Raw genomic sequence first — 22,748 nt, forward strand, 5'->3', positions numbered from 1 at the left:
GAACACTCACCCATTTTACCTTGAATACAAAAAAACTAAAGTGAAATCGCTTCATCCGTCCGGAAGCTATGATGCCACAAACATATTGACAGACAGACAGACACGTCGAACTTATAACACCCCTCTTTTTGCGTCGGGGGTTAAAAACATCCTAGACCGCCATACTTAAAATATGTAGTAAACCACTTGTGGTAGGCGTCTACTGATCCGCAATGAATCAACGGATTTTTGCGGTAGATAAAATCCGTTCGATGCGATCCATCAGACGCACATGTGCGACTTAGAATACTAAAATCCGTTTAATTCAATACGTCCAATGCGTACAATGCGGATTAGTGGACGAATTCCGTAACACTTGTAGCCGGGGCCTTGTCATGTTGTACACGAGCTCCTAATGTAACATGGTGTTGCTTCTAAACGGAACAGTACGCTGCACTTAAGTATACGACATCTATTTTACGTATATTTCACCCGTTGTAAGTAATAATTTGCACGCTCATTACGTAAGTAGCTTGTTTAAGTAGTTAATTTTTCTCAATGTAAGAGATGACCAATATTTTTGTTCTCTAATTTCTCGGAAAGGCTGTTAGCAATGGGTAGAATAATAGTTCAATATATATTACGATACAAATATATATATATTTTTTTATGTTCATATATATATATGATTTAAAACAACAAAATTTATTAAAAAAAATAATTTTACTAACGATTTAATCTCTAGTTTCATATAAACACCAATTAGCAATACAAGCCTATGACATTACTTTTTGGTCTACGAATTTAGTTGTAGTGCAATTAGTTAAAAAAATAATAAAAAAAAAGAATAAAATATGCAAATTTTTAATTCGTACAAAGCTTGTGCGGATAAAACTTGTTCTCCTGCGATTTAAATTCAGCGTGCATTTTCATTCATTTAAATAGTAAAGTAAACAAACAGCACTCGGCAGCCGGACTAGAATTCTCTTTTCCACAAATGCGTGGACATGAAAGGCAACTACAAAACACAGACCACAACACGGTTACTTTACATATTTGACAATTCAGGTTTGTACATTACCAACTTGTTTAAAAAAAAAATTAAATGGATTATGGTAGTCTATTTCATGTTTGTGCCATAAGAGGTCAAAGAATCTTTATTTCTCTTAAAGAATTTACATTCACTTACAGAAAAACAATTATAAGTAAATCTTATTACATATTTTAATAATCAGCTCAAACATTTTTTTTTCGTTCTACCTACAGAAATGTACGATGTTCGGTGCGAAATGTTACCACAGTGTAAGTGTTAATGGTAATACCACTGTATATATTTTCTTAGTTTCGTCTTAAATGTGTTTAACGATTTGGCATTCTTCACATCCGCAGGTACTTACTTTATTATAAATTTGCTCGCCTTCAAATTTTAAATGTTCTCTTACTAAGACGAGATATTGCAAGCTTTAATCCAACCAAAATAGCCGTTACATTAGTCTTAAATTATTTCGCAGTAAAAGTTAACAAAGAAGTTTATCGAATAGCAATTCGACAATATACAAATTCTTATTATTAAAATTAAACAAAAACTAAAATTACTTGTTGTGAAATCCTGTACGTACATAATATATTGCAGTACAGATAAAGTAGATACCTTCCCTAATTCACAAATATTAGTCCACAAATTAAAAAAAAACAATTATTAATTGATAATAATAGGTAGGCGTTTCGGTTGACCATAGACAACATCTAGACGGAAATGCGTGTACAATACATAGTGAGAAGTCGCCGCAACGCATCGCTTGCGGTTTATAGCAGTTTGGTAACCGCAACACGGTGCCAGTAACACTGCCCAATAATGTGGTGCCCATTCCGTACCGAATAATGTAAGAGAATACCTATTATTATGAATTACTTTTTTATTATCTTAGGTTTTCTTGCCAGTGTCGAATATAATAAAAAAGTAATTCTTACGTAAGTATATCTTCGACAAACATTATGAAAATATTGGAAATCGTCCATCACACAATAACACTAAATAACGAATAACCCTTTTACCTTATGAATTTATTAGTACGTTCCCAGATTGAATTTCAAAAAACATCAATACTATCCAGAATTATACATTAGGGATATCGAAATGCCTTAACTTTTCATGAAAATACCTAAACGTCATCATCAAAATTTATTATGCCTGAGAAGAAGCCTTGGGAAATCTAAAAGTGTTATCAATATACATCGGCACATTGGTTTTGCGGTCAGCAATATATTTGAGCAGCGAACCATATTTCAAAATTGTCTACGCGATATTGTCACTTACTGAACGAAAAAGCTAATACCGGATCGTGTTTTTTGTTAGGAAAATATCGAGATAAATTTTATCTTGATTCCACATTTTATCACTGCAAAATGGACTGTTGTTAAGCTTTAGGAAATGTTGTATTATTATGACTATGGCTATCCTCTGAACATTGAATAGCTTAACATTGAGTTAAAGTTGCGGATATTCCTCTGTGCTGGTCACTTTGACGTCCCACACTTTCCTCCACGCCTCGCACAGCGGCTCGTGCACAGAGTAGACGCCGGAGTGGTGCGAGGACTTGGAGTAGCACGAGTTGGTGGGTAAGCCGTGCTCGGACGCGTTCCATTTTTAAAATTTAAAGTTTTTCCATAGTTACCTAGCTGGACGTAAATGCGGATATTCCTCTGTGCTGGTCACTTTGACGTCCCACACTTTCCTCCACGCCTCGTACAGCGGCTCGTGCACGGGGTACACGCCGGAGTGGTGCGGGGACACGGAGTAGCACGAGTTGGTGGGTACGCCATGCTCGGACGCATTCCATTTTTAAAATATAAAGTTTTTCCATAGTTACCTCGCCGGACGTAAATGCGGATATTCCTCCGTGCTGGTCACTTTGACGTCCCACACTTTCCTCCACGCCTCGTACAGCGGCTCGTGCACGGGCTACACCCCAGAGTGCTGCGGGGACACGGAGCAGCATGAGTTGGTGGGTACGCCATGCTCGGACGCGTTCCATTTTTAAAATTTAAAGTTTTTCTTTAGTTACCTAGCTGGACGTAAATGCGGATATTCCTCCGTGCTGGTCACTTTGACGTTCCAAACTTTCCTCCACGCCTCGTACAGGGGCTCGTGCACGGGGTACACCCCGGAGCGGTGCGTGGACACGGAGTAGCACGAGTTGGTGGGTACACCATGCTCAGAAGCGTTCCTTTTTTAAAAATTAAAGTTTTTCTATAGTTACCTCGCTGGACGTAAATGCGGATATTCCTCCGTGCTGGTAACTTTGACGTCCCACACTTTCCTCCACGCCTCGTACAGCGGCTCGTGCACGGGGTACACTCCGGAATGGTGCGGGGACACGGAGTAGCACGAGTTGGTAAGGACGTGGTGCTCAGAAGCGTTCCTTTTTTAAAATTTAAATATTTTCTATAGTTACCTCGCTGGGCGTAAATGCGGATATTCCTCCGTGCTGGTCACTTTGACGTCCCACACTTTCCTCCACGCCTCGTACATCGGCTAGTGCACAGAGTACACCCGGAGTGGTGCAGGGACACGAAGTGTTTCGTTTTTAAAATTAAAAGTTTTTCGATAGTTACCTCGCTGGACGTAAATGCGGATATTCCTCCGTGCTGGTCACTTTGACGTCCCACACTTTCCTCCACGCCTCGTACAGCGGCTCGTGCACGGGGTACACGCCGGAGTGGTGCGGGGACACGGAGTAGCACGAGTTGGTGGGGATGCCGTGCTCGAGCGCGAACTGTTTGTTGAGCATCATCTCCGCCTCCAGTTGCGACACGTTGCTGTACAGGTGAGGCTGCTGGTGGTTCCACATGTGGCAAAACCTGTTAACACAAATAAGTATTAAGCAATGATTATCCATACTAGTATTAGAAATACGAAAGTAAGTCTGAATGTCTGTCTGTTACCTTATGGCTACATTGAACCGATAATATTTAAAAGAGATTAATTTTGGTGCAGTGATTAATGGGACCTTGGGGCAAAATATAGGTTAGGTACTTTTTATCTCGGAAACATATGTAGTATAAAAAAGATCTGGTGGTTCCACATGTGACAAAACCTGTTGACATAAATAAGTATTAAGCAATGATTATCCATACTAATATTAGAAATACGAAAGTAAGTCTGAATGTCTGTCTGTTACCTTTTCACTACTAAACCGGTTATGGTAAATTTTGGTGCAGTGATTAATAGGACTTTGGAGCAGAATATAGAATATAGGATAGGTATATTTTATCTCGGAAAAATATATGGTTTACGCGAAAGGAGTTACGGGCGTCAGCGATTTTCACAAATGCCGCGGGACTCATGGATTTTTCCGAGATTAAAAGTCGCCTATATGTTGCTAAATAACATCCTCTATCTCCTGCTAAAAGTCCCATTAATATCAGTGTAGCCGTTTCAGAGAATAGCCCGAACAGACAGATAGACAAAATTAGCTTGTTTATGTTATGGTATCGTGTAAATAATAGTTATTTACTCAAATACTTAAGAGTACACAGTTATTTTGAAATCACAGACAATGATTCCGACGCAGCTCAGGATCGTGATGTTTGGAAGTCTCTACAAAGAACCTGTCCTGCATCGGCTGATATGATGATGTTAATACAATGATTGTTATTGGATATTGGTAGTTGAAGGCACGTACCAATTAAAATGTTCCCGATGTTTCAACAGCGCGTCATCGCCCCTGTTCTCCAGGGACGTGCCGTGGTGGTAGTACTTAGCACTGAAGCCCAGGTTGAACCGGAACCCTGGCACGAGTCGCTGTAAGGCCGCCTGCGATGCCATCAGTGCTGAAACATCTTCCTCATGCAGCCGGGTGCCTGGGTAAATAAATGTATAAAATTAAAAAACTTAAGGACTTTGTTAAATGATATATATGACACGAATGATGAGAGTATACGAAACCTAATTGTCGGCCAACCCGACCTAAGTTCGAAATCCTTTCCGCCAAAGATTGTATATTAATAGATATTGGATATGTCACTAACGCGTGGAAATTAAGGCGAACAAATGTGGCTAATTGTCTTAATTTCATTTAGGCGCATAGTAACAATTAATGCCTAAATATTGTCTACGATGTCGAGTTGTGTGTTCAGGAAGTGTAAAAACTATATAAATACATATAAATATATAATACTAGCTGACGCCGCGCGATTTCACCCGCGTGGTTCCCGTTCCCGTAGGAATACGGGAATATATAGCCTTTCTCGATAAATAGGCTATCTAAAACTGAAACAATTTTTCAAATCAGACCAGTAGTTCCTGAGATTAACGCGTTCAAACAAAAAAACAAACTCTTTAGCTTTATAATATTAGTTTAGATAATTAAACTCAAAATTGTGCATGTGTGTGCTCAGTAGAGAGTTAGAAAATCTAAATTCGGATCACTTTTTGCGGTGATTGTGTAGGGACTTAACATATCTATAACAATAGTATATAATCGTTGCTTACAGCTACGAGTATAAGAAAAAATGGTACTGTAGTAGTGCTAGTCAATGATTGATTTGATTTGAATGACCCGTTATCGGCTCACTGCTGAGCTCGAGTCTCCTCTCAGAATGAGAGGGGTTAGGCCAATAGTCCACCACTCTGGCCCAATGCGAATTGGCAGACTACACAAACGCAGAAAATTACGAAAGTTCTTTTGTATGCAGGTTGCCTTACATATTTTTCCTTCACCGTTAAAGACACGTGATATTTAATTTCTTAAAAAATGCACACAAATGAAAAGTTGGAGATGCCCCGGACCGGATTCGAACCCACACCCTCCGGAATCGGAGGCAGAGGTCGTATCCACTGGGCAATCACGGCTAGTCATTAGGATAGGCTTATAATGTGACATAGAAAATGTCCTTTACAGAATGAAACCAACCAATCCTAACAAAATTAGTTTCATTAGAAAGACAATAATAATGCGAAGATGATTTAAACGTACGTACGTAGAATTTCAAGCGTACGAAGTTGCAGGCGCCCACCAGTAGAGGTAGAAAAAACCCCGTATTAGTTTTTTATTTTTAAATTCCTAACGAAGCTTTATTCGAGGAAATGTAAAAAGTAACATTTTATGTTTTACGCAAACGTTAAAAATAAAAAATTCTTCGCTCCTAGCTCATAATAATAATATGTAACGAAAATGTAATAAAATACAAACGCAAATTCTATTAAAATTATTTCATGGTATTTTTCACTCTGGAATTTACTTTAATAACATAACAGCGGCGATTTCATAATTTCATTTAATTTCGAATACCAAGCGGTATTGAATACCAAGATTTTGCGCGTCCGGCGCTATGTAAAATATATTTCTTAGAAAACCATGATTTAAGATTTCCATTAAAACTTAGAAAACAAATCAACAGAAAGGAGCATGTCTACATTGATTTGACGGCCTCCGTGGCGCAGTGGTATGCGCGGTGGATTTACAAGACGCGGTTCGATCCCCGGCTGGGCCGATTGAGGTTTTCTTAATTTGCTGGTGGTGGGAGGCTTCGGCTGTGGTTAGTTACCACCCTACTGACAAAGACGTACCACCAAGCGATTTAGCGATGTTCGATAGAATCCGAAAGGGGTGTGGATTATCATCCTCCTCCAAACAAGTTAACCCTTCCTAACTAACTTCCATCTTAGGTTGCATCATCACTTATCATCAGGTAAGATTATAGTCAAGGGTTAGCATTTATATAATAAAAAAAGGTACGAGTAGGTATATATAAAGTAGGTACATCAAAAGGAAGTAGGAACATATAAAATAAATATTTGGAGAAGGTACTTGGTTGTTATCACATTTTATCGCGTACTATTTTCTAGGGTTTATTGGACTTGGGTTATACCAAAATTTTTGGGTATACCCAAATATTATAAAAATGTGTAAAGGAATTTGCTGATTCTGTTATGGATCATGTGGTCCCGAGATTCGATTCTAGGGGTAGAGCCTTATTTGAATATTATGAGCCATTTTACCTTGGCTCCCACATTCCAGGGTATATACAGATATACCCTGGAAAGTGGGAGCCAAGGTCCACAGTCAGTCAAAAGAACAGTTGGAACAGTCCAATCAGCTCTTGACATAGAGCTCTTGGGTGTCACAATTATTAAAATCAGATTAAATTAGTCGGCGGCATTTAAAATGTACCTCCTCGTATGTAGGTCTATAACTGTAGAGTAGGTACCTTACGACGCCGAAGCCACCTTCAAACAAGCCACTCCGAATACATAAACAATTAAAATAATGAAACTACATGACATAATGACCTGTGGTTTGTCCAGCGCATGTCATGTTACGTGCGCATTCCATGCGTAACAGTTGAATTACGTCGGTACTGTGTACAGATTAATGCTAATTGAACTCTGTGCATATAAAACCGATCGGATCAAATAAAAATGGCGCGCTACAAATGAACGGGAAATAATAAAATCGCCTCGCGGAAGACTGTCATGATAGTCAGTTGGAATTAAACTTTAATTAACTTTAGGGACTATAATATGATGTCATGTTTTTTTTTAATTGGATAGCTTAACGGTAAAGGGGCCGCACTCACGCCGAGAAGTTCTAAATTCAAACAATTTAACACAGCTTTACTGACTATGTGAAGGGGAACGGGAATATTAGTCATATTGTAATGAGGAGACCCACAGGAGAACCGAAGTCACCGACATAGCTCAACGAGTCGCGAAGCTAAATTGGCAATAGCGGGGCACATAGTACGAAGAACTGATGGACGTTGGGGTCCCAAGGTGCTGGAATGGCGACGTGGCTTTTATTTTAGGAAAGCGACTAAATTAATAGTAAATACCGGTGCTCAGCGCTTTACTAATTCGCCGTAGTTCGTAGATACGTACGTTCGTCCGTCAGCTACGAATTATGCATGATGTTTTATTTAACATAGCCTTGTCGGCTGCGATGGTATCGATCGAAGTCACTATCAATAATGTATAGGTATACAATCGATAATACAAAATTTTAGGTAGGTTAATATAATATTATGAATTGTTTTATTATTTTTTTGTTAAAAATGATTGCGCAGGATAAAACTATTCGAATATAAACTATCGAAAATTGAGATGGACTACACAAGAAAAGGAGCAGGTGCCTACTACAGAAACCATTAAGACAAACATAAAGCTCAAACTCTCTTTATTTAAACACTAGCTGACGCCGCGCGGTTTCACCCGCGTGGTTTCCGTTCCCGTAGGAATACAGGGATAATATTTAGCCTATAGCCTTCCTCGATAAATGGGCTATCTAACACTGAAAGAATTTTTCAAATCGGACCAGTAGTTCCTGAGATTAGCGCGTTCAATTAAACAAACAAACAAACTCTTCAGCTTTATAATATTAGTATAGATACGTTTTTCATTCCAGCCCCTGTAGCCAAGTGGCACGTCGATTCTCTTTCTACGATCGCTAACGCTTCGCTAAATTAGAAAAATGTATAGGAATGACAGATCTTGATCACGTGACCTGTCGATAGCAAATGTCATTACGTACATTACATTACAAAACGTATGTTTAAACAAAGAGTTTGAGCTTTATATTTTTCTAATTGTTCCTACAGTAGGTATTACCTGCTCCTTTTCTTGTGTAGTCCATTTCAATTTTCGATAGTTTAAATTGATTTAACGATATAAAATTTTATCTTATCATTTTTCATCTCATCATAGTATCAAATATATCTATCTGAGTAAAGAAAGCACTGTTTAAAAAAATACAAGGAAATATACCCTTTCATACAGTACGTGAAGGCGATAAAGAGAAATGAGTTTTCAAAAGGTGCGACCATTAACGAGCAGAGCAAAAGGAATTAGATCACCCACCTGATAACATGGGATGAAACTGAATCAGTCACGTTTCTATAAAGAGGTGAACTCGATCCTGTACAAATAGCTTTTTCCACGTTATACATACTCCTCTATTTTCATACTACTTTTATAACACTTTGGCAAAAGTCTGAATAAACATTCTTGCGACACTAAGGGCCTGTGATAGGTGTCAGACAGCTTATATAGGTACCTAGACAAGTTTTGTACTTGTTACCTATTTGATGTAGACTTAGGATATCCTACCTAATGTGCCTACATAAGTTTCTTATTTGTTACACACTTGATATGAGAAAGTGACATAACTCACGTTTAAACTATACAGTGTGAGCCGTGATAGCCTAGTGGATATGACCTCTGCTTTCGATTCGGACGGCGCAGGTTCGACTTCGGTCAGGTCAGGTAATCTGACTTTTCAGTTAGGTGCATTATTAGAAATGAAATCTCACGTGTCTCAAACGGCGAAGGAAAAAACGTGAGGAAACGTGCATACCTGACAGTGGCGAAGGATGGAATTTTGACGAAGTTAAGCCGACCCAAAGAAAAGGAAATTCATACCGCTTGATACAAACTCCGGTTTCTCATGCATCCATACATATTCATTACAATAATGATTATATATGTATGGATCTTTAAAAAGGTAACCCGGCGCGCGGCGGCCTATATGGACTCTTACCTGAGAATTTTCTAAATTCTCTTCGTGTGTGAAGTTTGCCAATCCATATTGGGCCAGCGTGGTGGACTATTGTCCTAGCCCCTCTCATTCTGAGAGGAAACTCGTGCTCTACAGTAAGCTAAATGTGGATTGACAATGACGATAACAAAACTATACAGCGACCTTCCCAGCTGGGGTCAGTTTAGGATTTTATAATATCTAAATTAGCTCAAGATGGTAGGCATTGACCGTTGTTACCACCCTACCGGCAAAGACGTACCGCCAAGCGATATGGCGTTCCGGTGCGATGCCGCGTAGACACCGTCAGAGATATGGGTAGAAGAAACTCGTACCTTTTCCAAGTAAGCCCGCTGCCATCTTAGACTGCATCATCTTAGACGAGTTAGGTGAGATCCTAGTCAAGGGTTAACTTGTTTTTAAACGTAAAAAAAATAAAATAGAAATACAACATTTGTTAGAAAATGGTAAAACAAGCTTTAGTATTTTTGATAAAAAAATATGGAACTACTCTGGACTATTATTATCGTACTCACTCCTAGCAGACGTTTCGCATAGTTGACAGGGAAAACAGAAATATTGGTAATATTCTTTTTATGAATAAGAAAGGAGTTACGAGCAATAAAAAAACATGTATAAAATGGCCTAGTTTTTTGAGGAGAATAAACAAATAGGACCACCTGATTTTATGGGATACAATTGATCCACGTTACACTAAAAGGGGTTACTCGATCCTGAACAAACAGCTTTTTATACGCATCGCTGCTTTGTAGCCATAACTACGAGTGCTATAAAACATTGTAATGGGAGTGTGTACGTAAATTGAAAATGGGTAAATGGAATTTCGTTCAGCTATTTTTCTGGGTCATACAGAATGTGTTACAGAACTTTCATCCTGATAATATCATCATTAAAATGAAACACTATTTGTAGACAACACACTAGACTAGAGAGATTACGTTTTATACTAAGACTATTGAGGGTGTGGACCCTTAGAACCTGCTATATCCTAAACTCCATAGTATTCTTACGGTAGGAACATGAACTGACAAACATTCAGCTTTTGACGGCATCTGTGGCTCAGTGGTATGCGCGGTGGATTGACAAGACGGAGGTCCTGGGTTCGATCCCCAGCTGGTTCGATTAATGTTTTCTTAATTAGTCCCGGTCTCGCTGGTGGCAGGCTTCGCCCGTGGCTATTTACTACTCTACCGACAAAGACGTACGGCTAAGCGATTTAGCGTTCCGGTACAATGTCGTGTAGAAACCGAAAGGGGTGTGGATTTTCATCCTCCTCCTCACATGTTAGTCCGCATTCAACTTAGATTACTTTTACAAAATGAGCAAGATTTGGCCATAACATTACGTACTAAAAATTCTAAAACATTAATGTTGGTGACAGAGAAATAGAGGTATCAGATAATTGTTGAGAGCCAAGCAAAATGCACAAACATTTTCATATAGGGTTTTCTATAATTAAAACAATAACTTTAGGATCAAATAGAAAAACTTCCAAAAAGTTAACAACTTCCTTAAAAATTTCATAATTCCTTAAATCACTATCACTTTAGTCAACGAACAATTATTGCCCTTCATGGTCTTTTGCATTACATGTAAGTTTACATAACTTTTCACCATTCAAAGATATTGTTTTATAAACTATACCAGTTTTATAATTTTTGTTGTGTAAATACATTATCAAACATTCATAACATTTTTGGTGTTAAAGTAATACTCATTAATTTAATAAATACATGATAAATGGAACACGTGCGTAGATAACCCCATGAAGTACTCAAATGAACTTCACCAAAATATTTAATGATAACATAGCTTGTGTTATTAAAATTATTAATGATATGATTAAAAAACATACTTTTTTTAATTTATTGCCTACATATCTAATTAAAAAAATATAATATATATATACCACAAAATACGTAATATTAAGCGGCCTTGAGCTTGTAACGTAGGTACCATAACCGTATTAAATAAAATAAAAAATATTACAACAGATTTTTGCAGCATACATAAAAAAAGAAAATTAAAGTGCCCTTGTTGGACAATTTTCAGGGGACACATATTCATTATCTAAAGTCTGGAAGATTGAAAACGTCTCACTATAGTTCGCCTCGTTCATAATATGTTATGTCCGACTTTATATAATTATTTATTACATACACAAAATTTGTGCAGTATGGTCATGAATAAATATTTTGTACCTGAATGTTTAATTTTTTAAGGGTGAAAGTTCGTTAGGCTATGCTCTTACCATAGAAGTAAGGTTTTATATAATAGTTTACATAGGATGTTAAACTGTGTCGTGGCGGCACGTGAACTAGGTCCTAAGTCCTAACTGAAAATCAGTGCTGCATACTTTTTTTTGTATAGGAAGTATGTGATGCTGAATGCCGAATGCTGAGTTGGGGCATTTTGGTAGGTTTTGCCACTTAATGCAGGTCATTTTTCATTTTATTGCTCCACTGTTTGAGTAGACAGTAAAGCTATAATATAATTTAGTATGTAATAATAATAATGTAATATGTGGCATTACTTGAAAATAAAGATCTTCCTTTTCTTCTTTCATTTTTTAAGTCAATGGAGTTTGGATTGTGATAGCATAGGTAGCAGTTTTTTTTTCTGATTATGTAAGTGTCGTGGGCCTTTTAGTAGGACCTCAGCGGCGTCATCAGGGGTTTTGGGCGAGCGCAGAAGCATCTGGTGGGTTCCGAAGGAAAGAAATGTTTCAAAGATCATACCATATATGTGTTGATATCATACAAGTGTTGATAATGATAAACACAAAGAATTATTGAATGTGTATTTAATAACGTTTGTATTATTTTGTTGTGTGTGATATCATTAATATGTCCGCGGTTGCGCCCAATTTATATAATAAGCGGAAAGCCTTTATCGAATTAAATTAATTTGTACTGTTAGTCCCCTCACATTGTGGTATATGCTCACTTTTATAACATTTCGTTTGGCACCGTATCGAATGTTGCAACATTTCGCGGTTGTACGTAGACAATGCGGCAGTCCGAACTTTAAATTTGCATTCAACCGCTATGTATATTGTATATGTGTCGAAATATCCAACTAATTAATACATTAATTTGACGGAGGCCTTTTGTGAATTTAACCTACATTTTGCCAAATATTTGAACATACAGCTCAGCAATTCAGTAGGTCGTACAAAATAAATACGTAATTAAGTATTGGATCCTTATTTTGACGGTGTTGAGGTTACTAACGAAATCTAAGGTTATTTTAATCATGTTACAAGCAGCCACTTGCAAAAATGTCTTACTAAGCTATTAGCTGATAGGTATAAGTTTAACTATAAAATCTTATCTAGCTTTTTTCATCGAGCTTAGGAGAGCACGTAAGTTACATAGTTAAAATTAAGTTAGCTATAAGCTTCCATTTGTGAAATGGTTATGGGGCAGTTAGTTCGGTAACAGTTGAATGATTAATAAAATGAATGGTACAAAAAAAAAACGAAATAAAATAATATTACGCCTATTATATCGCCCCTACGTTATTTTGATTCAACTTTTCATCTCATTATTCTTTTATCTCATTTTAATCAAATATTACACCTATAAGTTTCACCCATTCCTGCCACCGGTTATTCGCTTATCATATTTTTTTTATAAATATATACTACAAGACGCAGCCTATGGTGAAACGCGTGTACCTGGTACTCCTTCTGTACTCTTTAACTTAAAATCTACCCCTAATTGTTAGGTAAGGGTAAAAGAACCAATAAAAGGTTTTAGAGGAACAATTAAAATGTCAGAAGTTTACAAAGGCTAATATTCTTAAAACTAAAGCTAATATCCATCAAAATATCTGTTGTCTTTGTCGGTTACATGTTAAACATATATTTATCTCACCTCGTTCCCCGACAAAGATGTCATCAATGTCGACCAGTATCCAGCGGTCGAGGCTCAGGCTCAACTGGCCGTGGCTGAGGTAGCTTAACGCGTCCAGAAACAGCAGTCGATGCAACCAGAACTGGAGCCCGGAGCCGAACAGCACTCGTTGGACGCCGTCCAAACGACCGTGGTCTTGTACTACGGTCGCCAACGGCAGCCTTTCCTCTGTGCAAAATATTGTGCTCGTTAGAGACGGACGGACGAAGAATATTTTGTAACTAGTTAATTGTGAATAAAAAACAATATTATATTTAATAAGTATATATTGGTACTTAATAAGTAACGTTAAGTACTAGTGCTTACAATTAGAAAAAGAACAATCATATTTCTGTGTTAGTAACAGTTTATAGGCAGCTTTTAGTAAGTATGTAATCTATACTAATATTATAAAGAGGAAATATTTGATTGTTTAGTTGCATTGAATAGGCCCTAAAACTAATAAACCGATTTGAAAAATTCTTTCACTATTGACTAAGCTAAGTGTAGATTGCCAACAATGAAAGAATTGAATCGAAAGTGAAGGAATTCGGCTATATAATGTAGCCTATAGCATTCGGAATTAGTGATTTCCGAGTGCTATATTCTATATTTTATACCCGTTTTCCTACGGGAACGGGAACCACGCGTGTGAATCTTATTCTTTTATCTCGAATATAGGTAACTTGTAAAAGCTAGATAATTGATTTCCATCTCTTTATAACAACAATAATAATAAGTGACTTGACAATTTATTACCACAGAAAGTTATAAATATCTGTGGTAATCATTGTCAATTAGAGCTTCTACCATAATCATAGATCTATGTTCCTTGATTATAAAATAAATAAGTTAATTAATGAAAAGGCACCTACAACCGTACAACTTTACGACCGTACCTACAACGATGTAATAGACAATATTTAACCTGAGTAGTCACAATTGGACTTAAACGCATGCGATACATTTATTTTACCCGTAATTTTAGAATTTTGTTAAAAATTTAAGCACACAGTTAACAAAAAATGTGGCATTTAGGTAAGAGATACGAGCGTAATTATTTTCTACAAAATCAGCAGACTTGTTGGGTACACTCAAAAAAACGAGAAGCTTAAAACGTTTCTGTTAGCAGAGCATGTTTGCGGTTCACAGAACCGACACAAAATACACACCGACGAGTACGTACCATTGATAGAGAAATATTTAGATACAACATACAATATTTTCGAAGCCTCAATAGCAACACTTAGCTGTCGGTAGGAGAAGCGTTGGTCGTCGCAAGAAATCTTGGCTTCGAAACATCGCAAATGCAGCACTAGGATAGTTGATATAATATCAAATTTAATATAAACAATATTAATTTCTTATAGTACATGAAATGATATAAAGATATCAATCAATAAAAGTTAAGGATTTCTTAAAAAACTCAATTCAAAAATTACTGTATTACATAAACTTTTCCAAACATCAAAAACGTTGTCTTTACTTTTGTGACGTCACAATGTTACTTGATGTATTAGAATCTCTAAATCTCCTCTCAGAATGAGAGGGGTTAGGCCAATAGACCATCACACTGGACCAGTGCGGATTGGCAGTCTTCAGACCAGTGCCGATTGGCAGTCTTCACACACGAAGAGAATTAAGAAAATTCTCAGGTATGCAGGTTTCCTTCACTGTTTGAGACACGTGATTTAATTTCCTAAAATGCACATAGTTGAAAAGTTGGAGGTGCATGCCCCGATCCGGATTTAAACCTAAGCCCTCCGGAAACGGAGGCAGAGTCCTACATATCCAATTGCTAAGATTCTTTATCTAAAAAAATCAAATCTAGAATTCGTAGAGATCGATTCATAAAATAATAATAATCAAATTCACCATGTCTATGGTCACAAGCATAATAGGTGTATAGAATATGTGTACTTATGTAGTGTATTGGAAGCTGAGTCTCTGAAGTACACCAATTTGAGAGTACGCTAATCTGTCCGATCTGTCCGACAATTGGTGCATAAATGACGAGACCGGTCGTGAATAATTGTCGGGCGATTTTCGCCATACATTGTTAGTATCTGAATAAATGACGATTAAATGATCTATTAATTATGCGGCTGGTTTATGTTTCTAGTAAACGCACCTACTTATTGAATTATTAATATTTCTTCATTTATATTTTAAAAACACGGTTAGTGAAAAGGTGTTTTAGATACCATATCTAACTTTCAGAAAAAATAACCATTAACGTACTCTGATGACTAATAAAATATGCAATCGTAGTCATGAATAACAATAATAAATCAAAAACATACAAATAACATTAAATAATTAGAATTATTAGATTTCAAAATAACTATAATAACTTGATAAAGTGCTTTTATTAATTTATAATAACAAAAAAACACAAACAAACTTTTTTAACTCTTTGTCTGTCTGCTCGTTTTTCCGGGCTAATCTTGAGCAATAAAACCTATTTTAATGGGACTTTCCCGGGAAAGTAGGCGAGATTATTGAGAAACGTAAATGGTACATTTGATCCCGGAAATATCGACGGTAACATGAGTTAAAATGGAATTCCAAGTGCTAACTTACGGTAAAATATAAATAAATACAAAAATGAGGAAAGACGTATTTACTTAAACTAAAGCACACAATTCTCATGCTGTTTTTGCCACGCCCATGTTGCATCTAAGAAATTATCTATCGAGGGCAGGTACAACAGATTCGATGAATTCCGGGAAGAAACATTTGAAGACTGGATCCAATAAGTGTGTGCAAGTTAGTAGCTATAATGGGCTTAAAGTGAAATGGGAACCTTTAGGGGTAATTATTCATTAGTTCGGTACACAACGAAGCACTCCGGTCTCCGGTTGAAATAAGTAGCACTCACGTAACGGTCTAATAGGGTTTAGTTAAGGTTAGTTAGGACGATATTAGTAGGTACTGAGCTAGGGCGTTGATGTTAATTGAAGTTAAATATCATGAAATACGATTAGGTAAGATTCCTAATACTATTATAACGTAGTAGTTTAAATGCAACTGAAACCTTATTTAACCTTAAAAACTTAGAGAGAGACAAATGTCTTAGAAATCCATGGATTCACCGTGCGAGTGCCGGGTCAATCGCGTGGTAGAGAGAAAAACTCCGAACAAAGTCCAGGACTTGTGACCACTGGATGTAGGGTTAAGGAATTCCTTGACGATCGATCATAACTCCGCTCCTCCGCTCGTGTTGTTCTCCCTGTCTAGCCAAATTTGGTAAGATCCTATTAAGTCAGTTTTGGATACTAGTTCTAATATAGAACTTGCTGCAGTTCTAGAGAGGCCAAGGTCTTTAAGCAAGTTTAATTAAGTAAGTCATAGGTCATTAAGTAAGTCTCTAAGCAAGCATTATTACATTCCAAACATTGAAAAACAATTTTGGCCGTTTTACTCAAAAGGATTCACAAATGGAAATCGGAGTTCTGGAGTTATAGCGTCAGGAAGGAAAACTTTTATAAAAATCCTATGTCCTTCTCCTGGCTCTAAACTACCTCCTTGTAAATTTTCAGCTAAATCGGTTCAGCCGTTCTTGAGTTATAAGTGGAGTAACTAAGACGACTTTCTTTTATATATATATATATATATATATATATATATATATATATATATATAGATGTGTGTGCCAATAATAATGGAAATGGATATAAACAAAATAATCGAAAAATAGGCTTTTTGCCTAGAAAAAATAAGTTTTGAACGCAATGTTTAAAACCAAGACAGTTAGATCATAGCACCGGAATAAACAGACAAAGAGGTAATGGGTAATAAAGAGTTGTTGTTCACATTGTGACCTTTACACACTCAGTTGTCTGAGCTACCGTACCGTGTTAATGGAGCTGGCAAGGTTTCACATGTACTAAATCATGCCGACGATTTGATCCATTGATTCTCATGGACCAATAAAAATACTTCAAAGACCTACTGACAACATAATGTGAAGGGTGAAGACTGAGAGAGACATTTGCACATATTTATCGACTGCGAGACCCATTCCCCCCACAAGGAGAGAACTGTTTTTATTGGGCAGGCTATCAATTTAAATAATTGACTTTCCCACATCGGGGCAAAGGCCTCGGCGACAATATTTCACACAATAAGGACGTAATTGTTCTTTATAGTCAAGAACGGATGATCGTAAACTCCGCTGTTTGGTACAACGTGAATCACTATCGTAGCTACTTTAACTCTTATTCGGGAATGTTTTTTTCTAGCAATTCCATTACGCCATTTCGATGCTTATACCCATAGATATAGAGTTCATTATCGTTGACGTCGACATGAATATATTTAATTCCAAGACCGGTCAAAGGTCCCCTTAATAGACGAGCGGAGGCAAATTCATTTGACCCGTTAACAAAAGGCTTGAGCCAATATGCTTTTATTAGAGAAATTGATTAGCGTTGAATAAGACATAAAACCACTGGGACTTTTTAGTGAAATTGAAATTGAAATGCACGAGTGTGGAAAACTTTCAAGGAGATCATTTCAAATCAATTCGATGTCAGAAAACTAATTTTGTGGAACATAACGAAATCGCTTACGAGTGTGTTCCAGTTTCCAAGCTGATGCAGAACAAGAGGAAAAGTTAAATTAAAAACATAACTTTTATTCAGCTTCCGGGACCAAAACGAATCGAAAGATGTTTCGCAAAATTATACATACCTAAATTAAGGATGATACCAATGTGAAAGTTTGTTGCCCTCCGCAGAAAAACAACTAAACGGACAGACAAAATTTCGAATTTATAACATTAATCAGTACATGGATTTCAGATACTTACTTGATCTACTGAACCGATTTGAAAATTCTTTTACCAATAGAAAGCCACGTAATTTTGGAGTGTTATCTGTTTTACTTATCCTCGTATTCCCACAGTAGCGGGAACTACGCGAGTAAGACCGCGGGGCGTCTGTTAGTCTGCACTAATATTATAAAGAGGCAAGGTTGTTTGTTTATTTGAATTGAAAAGCTCTGAAGCTATTCTGAACCGATTTAAAAAAATATTTCACCATTAGAATCGTGGAAGAAGAAGATGAACTCTTTTGATTATTATTTCTGATGAACAAAGACTAACGGGAACTAAACAAGATATCCGCGGGGCATCTACTGCTACCATTAAATAAATAATATTTAAAGAAAATAAGAAAAATATTTTATTGGACACACACACACACACAATTCACAGAAGACAACAAAAAGAAAAAATATACCTATTTAAAATAAAGAAAACCAATAAGATGACGTGGTGGTACCAAACTGGTCACCACTTAGCATACTTATAAATTACTTTAACTTCTGTCACATGAACACTATGTACAAGTATGCATAGTGTTCATGTGAAAGACGTTATAACTTAAATATAAGTAATTTATAAAATAAGTCAGATATTATTTCAATAGAATATTTTATTTTCTACAGGCATAGGTTCCGCGGGTAATTAGCGCAGGCCTAATGGCGCCAAGGATTCGTATTCATATCGTGTTACACGCGCGCCGGAATTCCAGTGATGTCATCGTATTGGATATCGTACGACCGTCGACCACTGTTGTATCGCACGTAACACTGTTCGTGCCGTACATTTTTATTTTCGGCTATGATAACGTATTTCACGCATGCTTTGTGGAGGAAGAAAACGTTTTCGTTACGTGATCCGAGGACGAAATATGTACAATAAATCAATCTCGACATTGCTCGCAGTTGAATGTCATATTTTTATGATATTTATTTAGTTTTATAGTAGGGGAGCCCGGAATGCTAAATTTGCAGTAACTCGAGCGTCATTGAGACCGATTACATTTGGTAGATTAAATTATAGGAAGAATAAATGGTTATTTACTTTTTCCGCTTTTAGCGGTGGAAAAAAAAACTACAGACTTTAAAAACAATTTTTATTACTTTGGCTTACTGAAATTGTAAGAAAATTTCAGCGATTAATTAGGAGATTATTTCCTTAAAAATAAGTAAAAAATTAATCGCACTCGTACCTCGAGCACTAAAATATAAGGGTTTAATTTTGTAACTTTGAAACCCTCCCATTCCATTACGTTACGCTCAAATCGTCAGATTTTCGAAATGTGCAGTTTTTAGCTATCAACTCACCAACCTTATCTTAATCTGACGTGCTGGTTGAGTATTTATGAAGTTAGTTTTTTTTTGGTTGCCCTAAACGTACCTACCAATATTAAGGGCTCATACTCGGTGGAGGTACTCGACAAAGTGTAAGGTATAGTCCCTTATGTTTATCTGCCGCGCTCGAGTAACTGCAAAAATCCCCTCTTCGGCTCCTCCTGTTGAACTAATTTAATAGTTTCAATATGCGGCTATGGCTATATTTTTTGGTGGAACAACGATTATATTTCTTTTTCAAGGCTACTGTAGATGACAACAACTAGATTAAAGTTTATAAATATGTAGTTTCAAATTCAATTTATGTTATTGTACAGTCACGGCTTAGAAATTTGTACGTTTATTATTTTAAAGTAGTAATTTGGTTGGTCTACTACTAGAGTGGATCAATGTTTTGATGAACAATTAAATTTACATGAAATCTGAAATCGACTCTACTAAGATAAATAACCTGAAATTCGCTTTGACTGACCTAAGATATTATTGAAAAAACACCCAATAATAGCGTTTTTGCATGCCTGAACTTGCTTTCTAGCCCCGATTCAGTGATCAGTAAGCTATTACTCACATTAAAGAGGCAGTTTTTGATACACTGTTAAAACAATGAAAGATTTATTAAATCGGTAGATGAACAGCTATCAGTTCCATAATTTCAAAGTAGCGATAGCGAATAGCGTTCTTGATAATGAGCTTACACTTTAAGCGAGTAATGAGTAAAACTGCAGATAAAGAATGATACGAGTATGTTTAAAAAAGTCTTCTACGAGTACTATACTCATACAACGATAATGTGGTCTATCTGAGAGCATCACGGAAAAATACTCAAGTTGTTTATGTTCTAGGAGAAGTTAAATCTATACATCAATACACATAAATAAAATTGAAGTGTCTGTCTGTGATTTCGGTATGTCAACACCAAAACACAAACAGACAGACGATAGCTCTGTTTGTTCGGGGTAATCTCTGGATCATCTGAATCGATTTAATTCGGTTTTAAATTGGAAAATATAGGAGTTTAAAGAGTAACATGTACTTTTTATCCGGAAAACAAATGGTTCCTACGCTGTTTGTGAAAAATTGAATTTTAGGCGTCCAAAGTCCGCTAGTCTTAGTATATAATTACCGTTGACTCCATAATCTGTCTGCCTTAACGCCCAGGCAATCGGCTCGTACGTTGAAGAGTTCGCCCTGAACACGGTCCAGTGCTCGCCGGGCAGCGGGCCCCAGGCCGTCTCCCCCGCACGCGCCAGCCGCAGCACAGGCGACGCGGGGTTCAATGCTGCGTCCTAAACGGAAAGTATCACATTAGCTCGCCCTCATTTTTTAATGTCGTAACCGAAATATTTTTTTTTGTGTTGTTTTACATCACGTTTTTACATTTTAGAAATAGGTTAGCGCTGTTATTATGCTGATGTTTTTAAATGTATGAACGTCTAATTACATTCACTGGAATATTTAAATGAAATCATACGAATAATTACACATTTATGTTAAATCTTAATGATAAAATTTAACATATTATTATACAAGTGCTTACGATGTTCAGATTTAGATGATCTATCCGAAACATTCGACAGTAGGTAGAAAATCACACTTAAATATCAATTAACGTATTAGTAATTTGGGGGTACAATACGTACCACTTGTTTCTTAACAAATAAGATATATGAAAGTATACCCTATAACTACTGACTGTTTTTTTAAATATATGTCCGTCTTTCTGTCCGTTCGTTCCGGCTAATATCCGAAACTACTGGACCGACTGGCAGATTAATAATTAAGCTTATGCTACTTTTAATTCTGGTATTCCTAAATAAATCTAATCGGGTGTATCCGCGGAATACAACTAGTTTGTAAATCAAACACCTTACGTAATCTGCTTGTTTGTATAACACACTTTTAGAAGTTACGATAACTTGTCTCATAACATTATCTAGTAGCCAGATAACATTAAGGAAACATGAATGTAAAATGGATACTAATTCTCAATTTGCAGACGACTATTACTCATAATAATACAGCGATAAAACGTTGAGATTTATAGCTACAACGATATTATTATAAAGGTAATTTAAGTACCTACCTACCCTTAGTAAGTGATTACCACGCACGCAATCTTAAACTGGTTTTCGAGTTCGACTTTCGCTAACCATGTTTATTTGTTTGTCATTTTCCATGACAGTGCAATAGTCAGTTTTCTAGGTTTAGAAAAATATAAGCAGAAGTAAATTCGTCTAGGAAGGCTTACAGCCAAATGGGTAAAATTCAAATATAAGTTTCCTCTTTCTAACCGACTTCAAAAAAAGGAGGAGGTTCTCAAATTGACACGTAAGTTTTCTTTTTTATATTTGTTACCTTATAATTTAGTTATTTAATAACCAATTTTTAAAATATTTTTTTTTAGAAAACTTTAAAACGGTGCGATGCGAATTTGTAACTCAGAAAACTTCGACTTGAAAGCGATAAACAGTGACTGTAATACGAATCAATTCCCGAGTTGTGTCTTGCGACCTCGTATAGATACTATATTTTCGACTCATCGAGTGCGAACAAATCTCGTACTAAGGGTACTACAGTTTAGCGACGAGAGGCTGATATTGCGGCGACAATATGCCGCACAATAAATTCCAATTACCTTAAGCCGTAGATTGGTATGCATGAAGAGTGGGAATCCTTTCAGTTGAGCGCCAACAAGGCTCTCCTCGCCCGGCGTTGCGAAGCCGACAACCCCTACTGAATATTCTAGACAGTATTTGTCTAGTAGTTCTCGATTCCACTTGTCCATGTTAGCGTATTTCGATAGCGACTCGAACACGATCACACCGTAGCGTCCCTTGTCCAAGGTGGTAAGTACTGGCAGACTTTTGCCCGCGACTTCTACCTTGTACCTGTGAAAAGGAAATATTATTACCTACAAATTTTATTTTTCACATTTCGAATCCCATTTCCTAGACTTTATTACCTACCAATATTTCTGGTTCGTTGTTGAATTCAGTTCAAATATTGATTGAATAAATACAGAAAAAGAATTTTTAGTTATATATCGAGAATTTTTCTAAAACTATTTTCAGTAAGTGGTTATTTTACATTGTTTGATATCACTATGTGCATATAACTTGTGCTCTGCATTTTCGTAGCGATATCGATTTGAAAAAATAAA

General features: G+C 36.6%; 1 protein-coding gene across 1 annotated transcript in view; it reads right to left on the bottom strand.

The window, feature by feature from the left end:
* Window positions 1–22,748, bottom strand: part of LOC112058158 (bifunctional heparan sulfate N-deacetylase/N-sulfotransferase) — a 160,881-nt gene that overhangs the window by 23,027 nt on the left and 115,106 nt on the right. Inside the window, exons 4-8 of the mRNA XM_052882607.1 lie at window positions 22,224–22,476; window positions 20,712–20,874; window positions 13,412–13,618; window positions 4,665–4,842; window positions 3,595–3,840 (exon numbers count right to left, since the gene is read on the bottom strand). Of these exons, the coding sequence (XP_052738567.1) occupies window positions 3,595–3,840; window positions 4,665–4,842; window positions 13,412–13,618; window positions 20,712–20,874; window positions 22,224–22,476 (1,047 nt within the window). The remainder of the gene's footprint in view (window positions 1–3,594; window positions 3,841–4,664; window positions 4,843–13,411; window positions 13,619–20,711; window positions 20,875–22,223; window positions 22,477–22,748) is intronic.

Source organism: Bicyclus anynana, chromosome 7, assembly GCF_947172395.1.
Source record: "Bicyclus anynana chromosome 7, ilBicAnyn1.1, whole genome shotgun sequence".
NCBI lineage: Eukaryota > Metazoa > Arthropoda > Insecta > Lepidoptera > Nymphalidae > Bicyclus > Bicyclus anynana.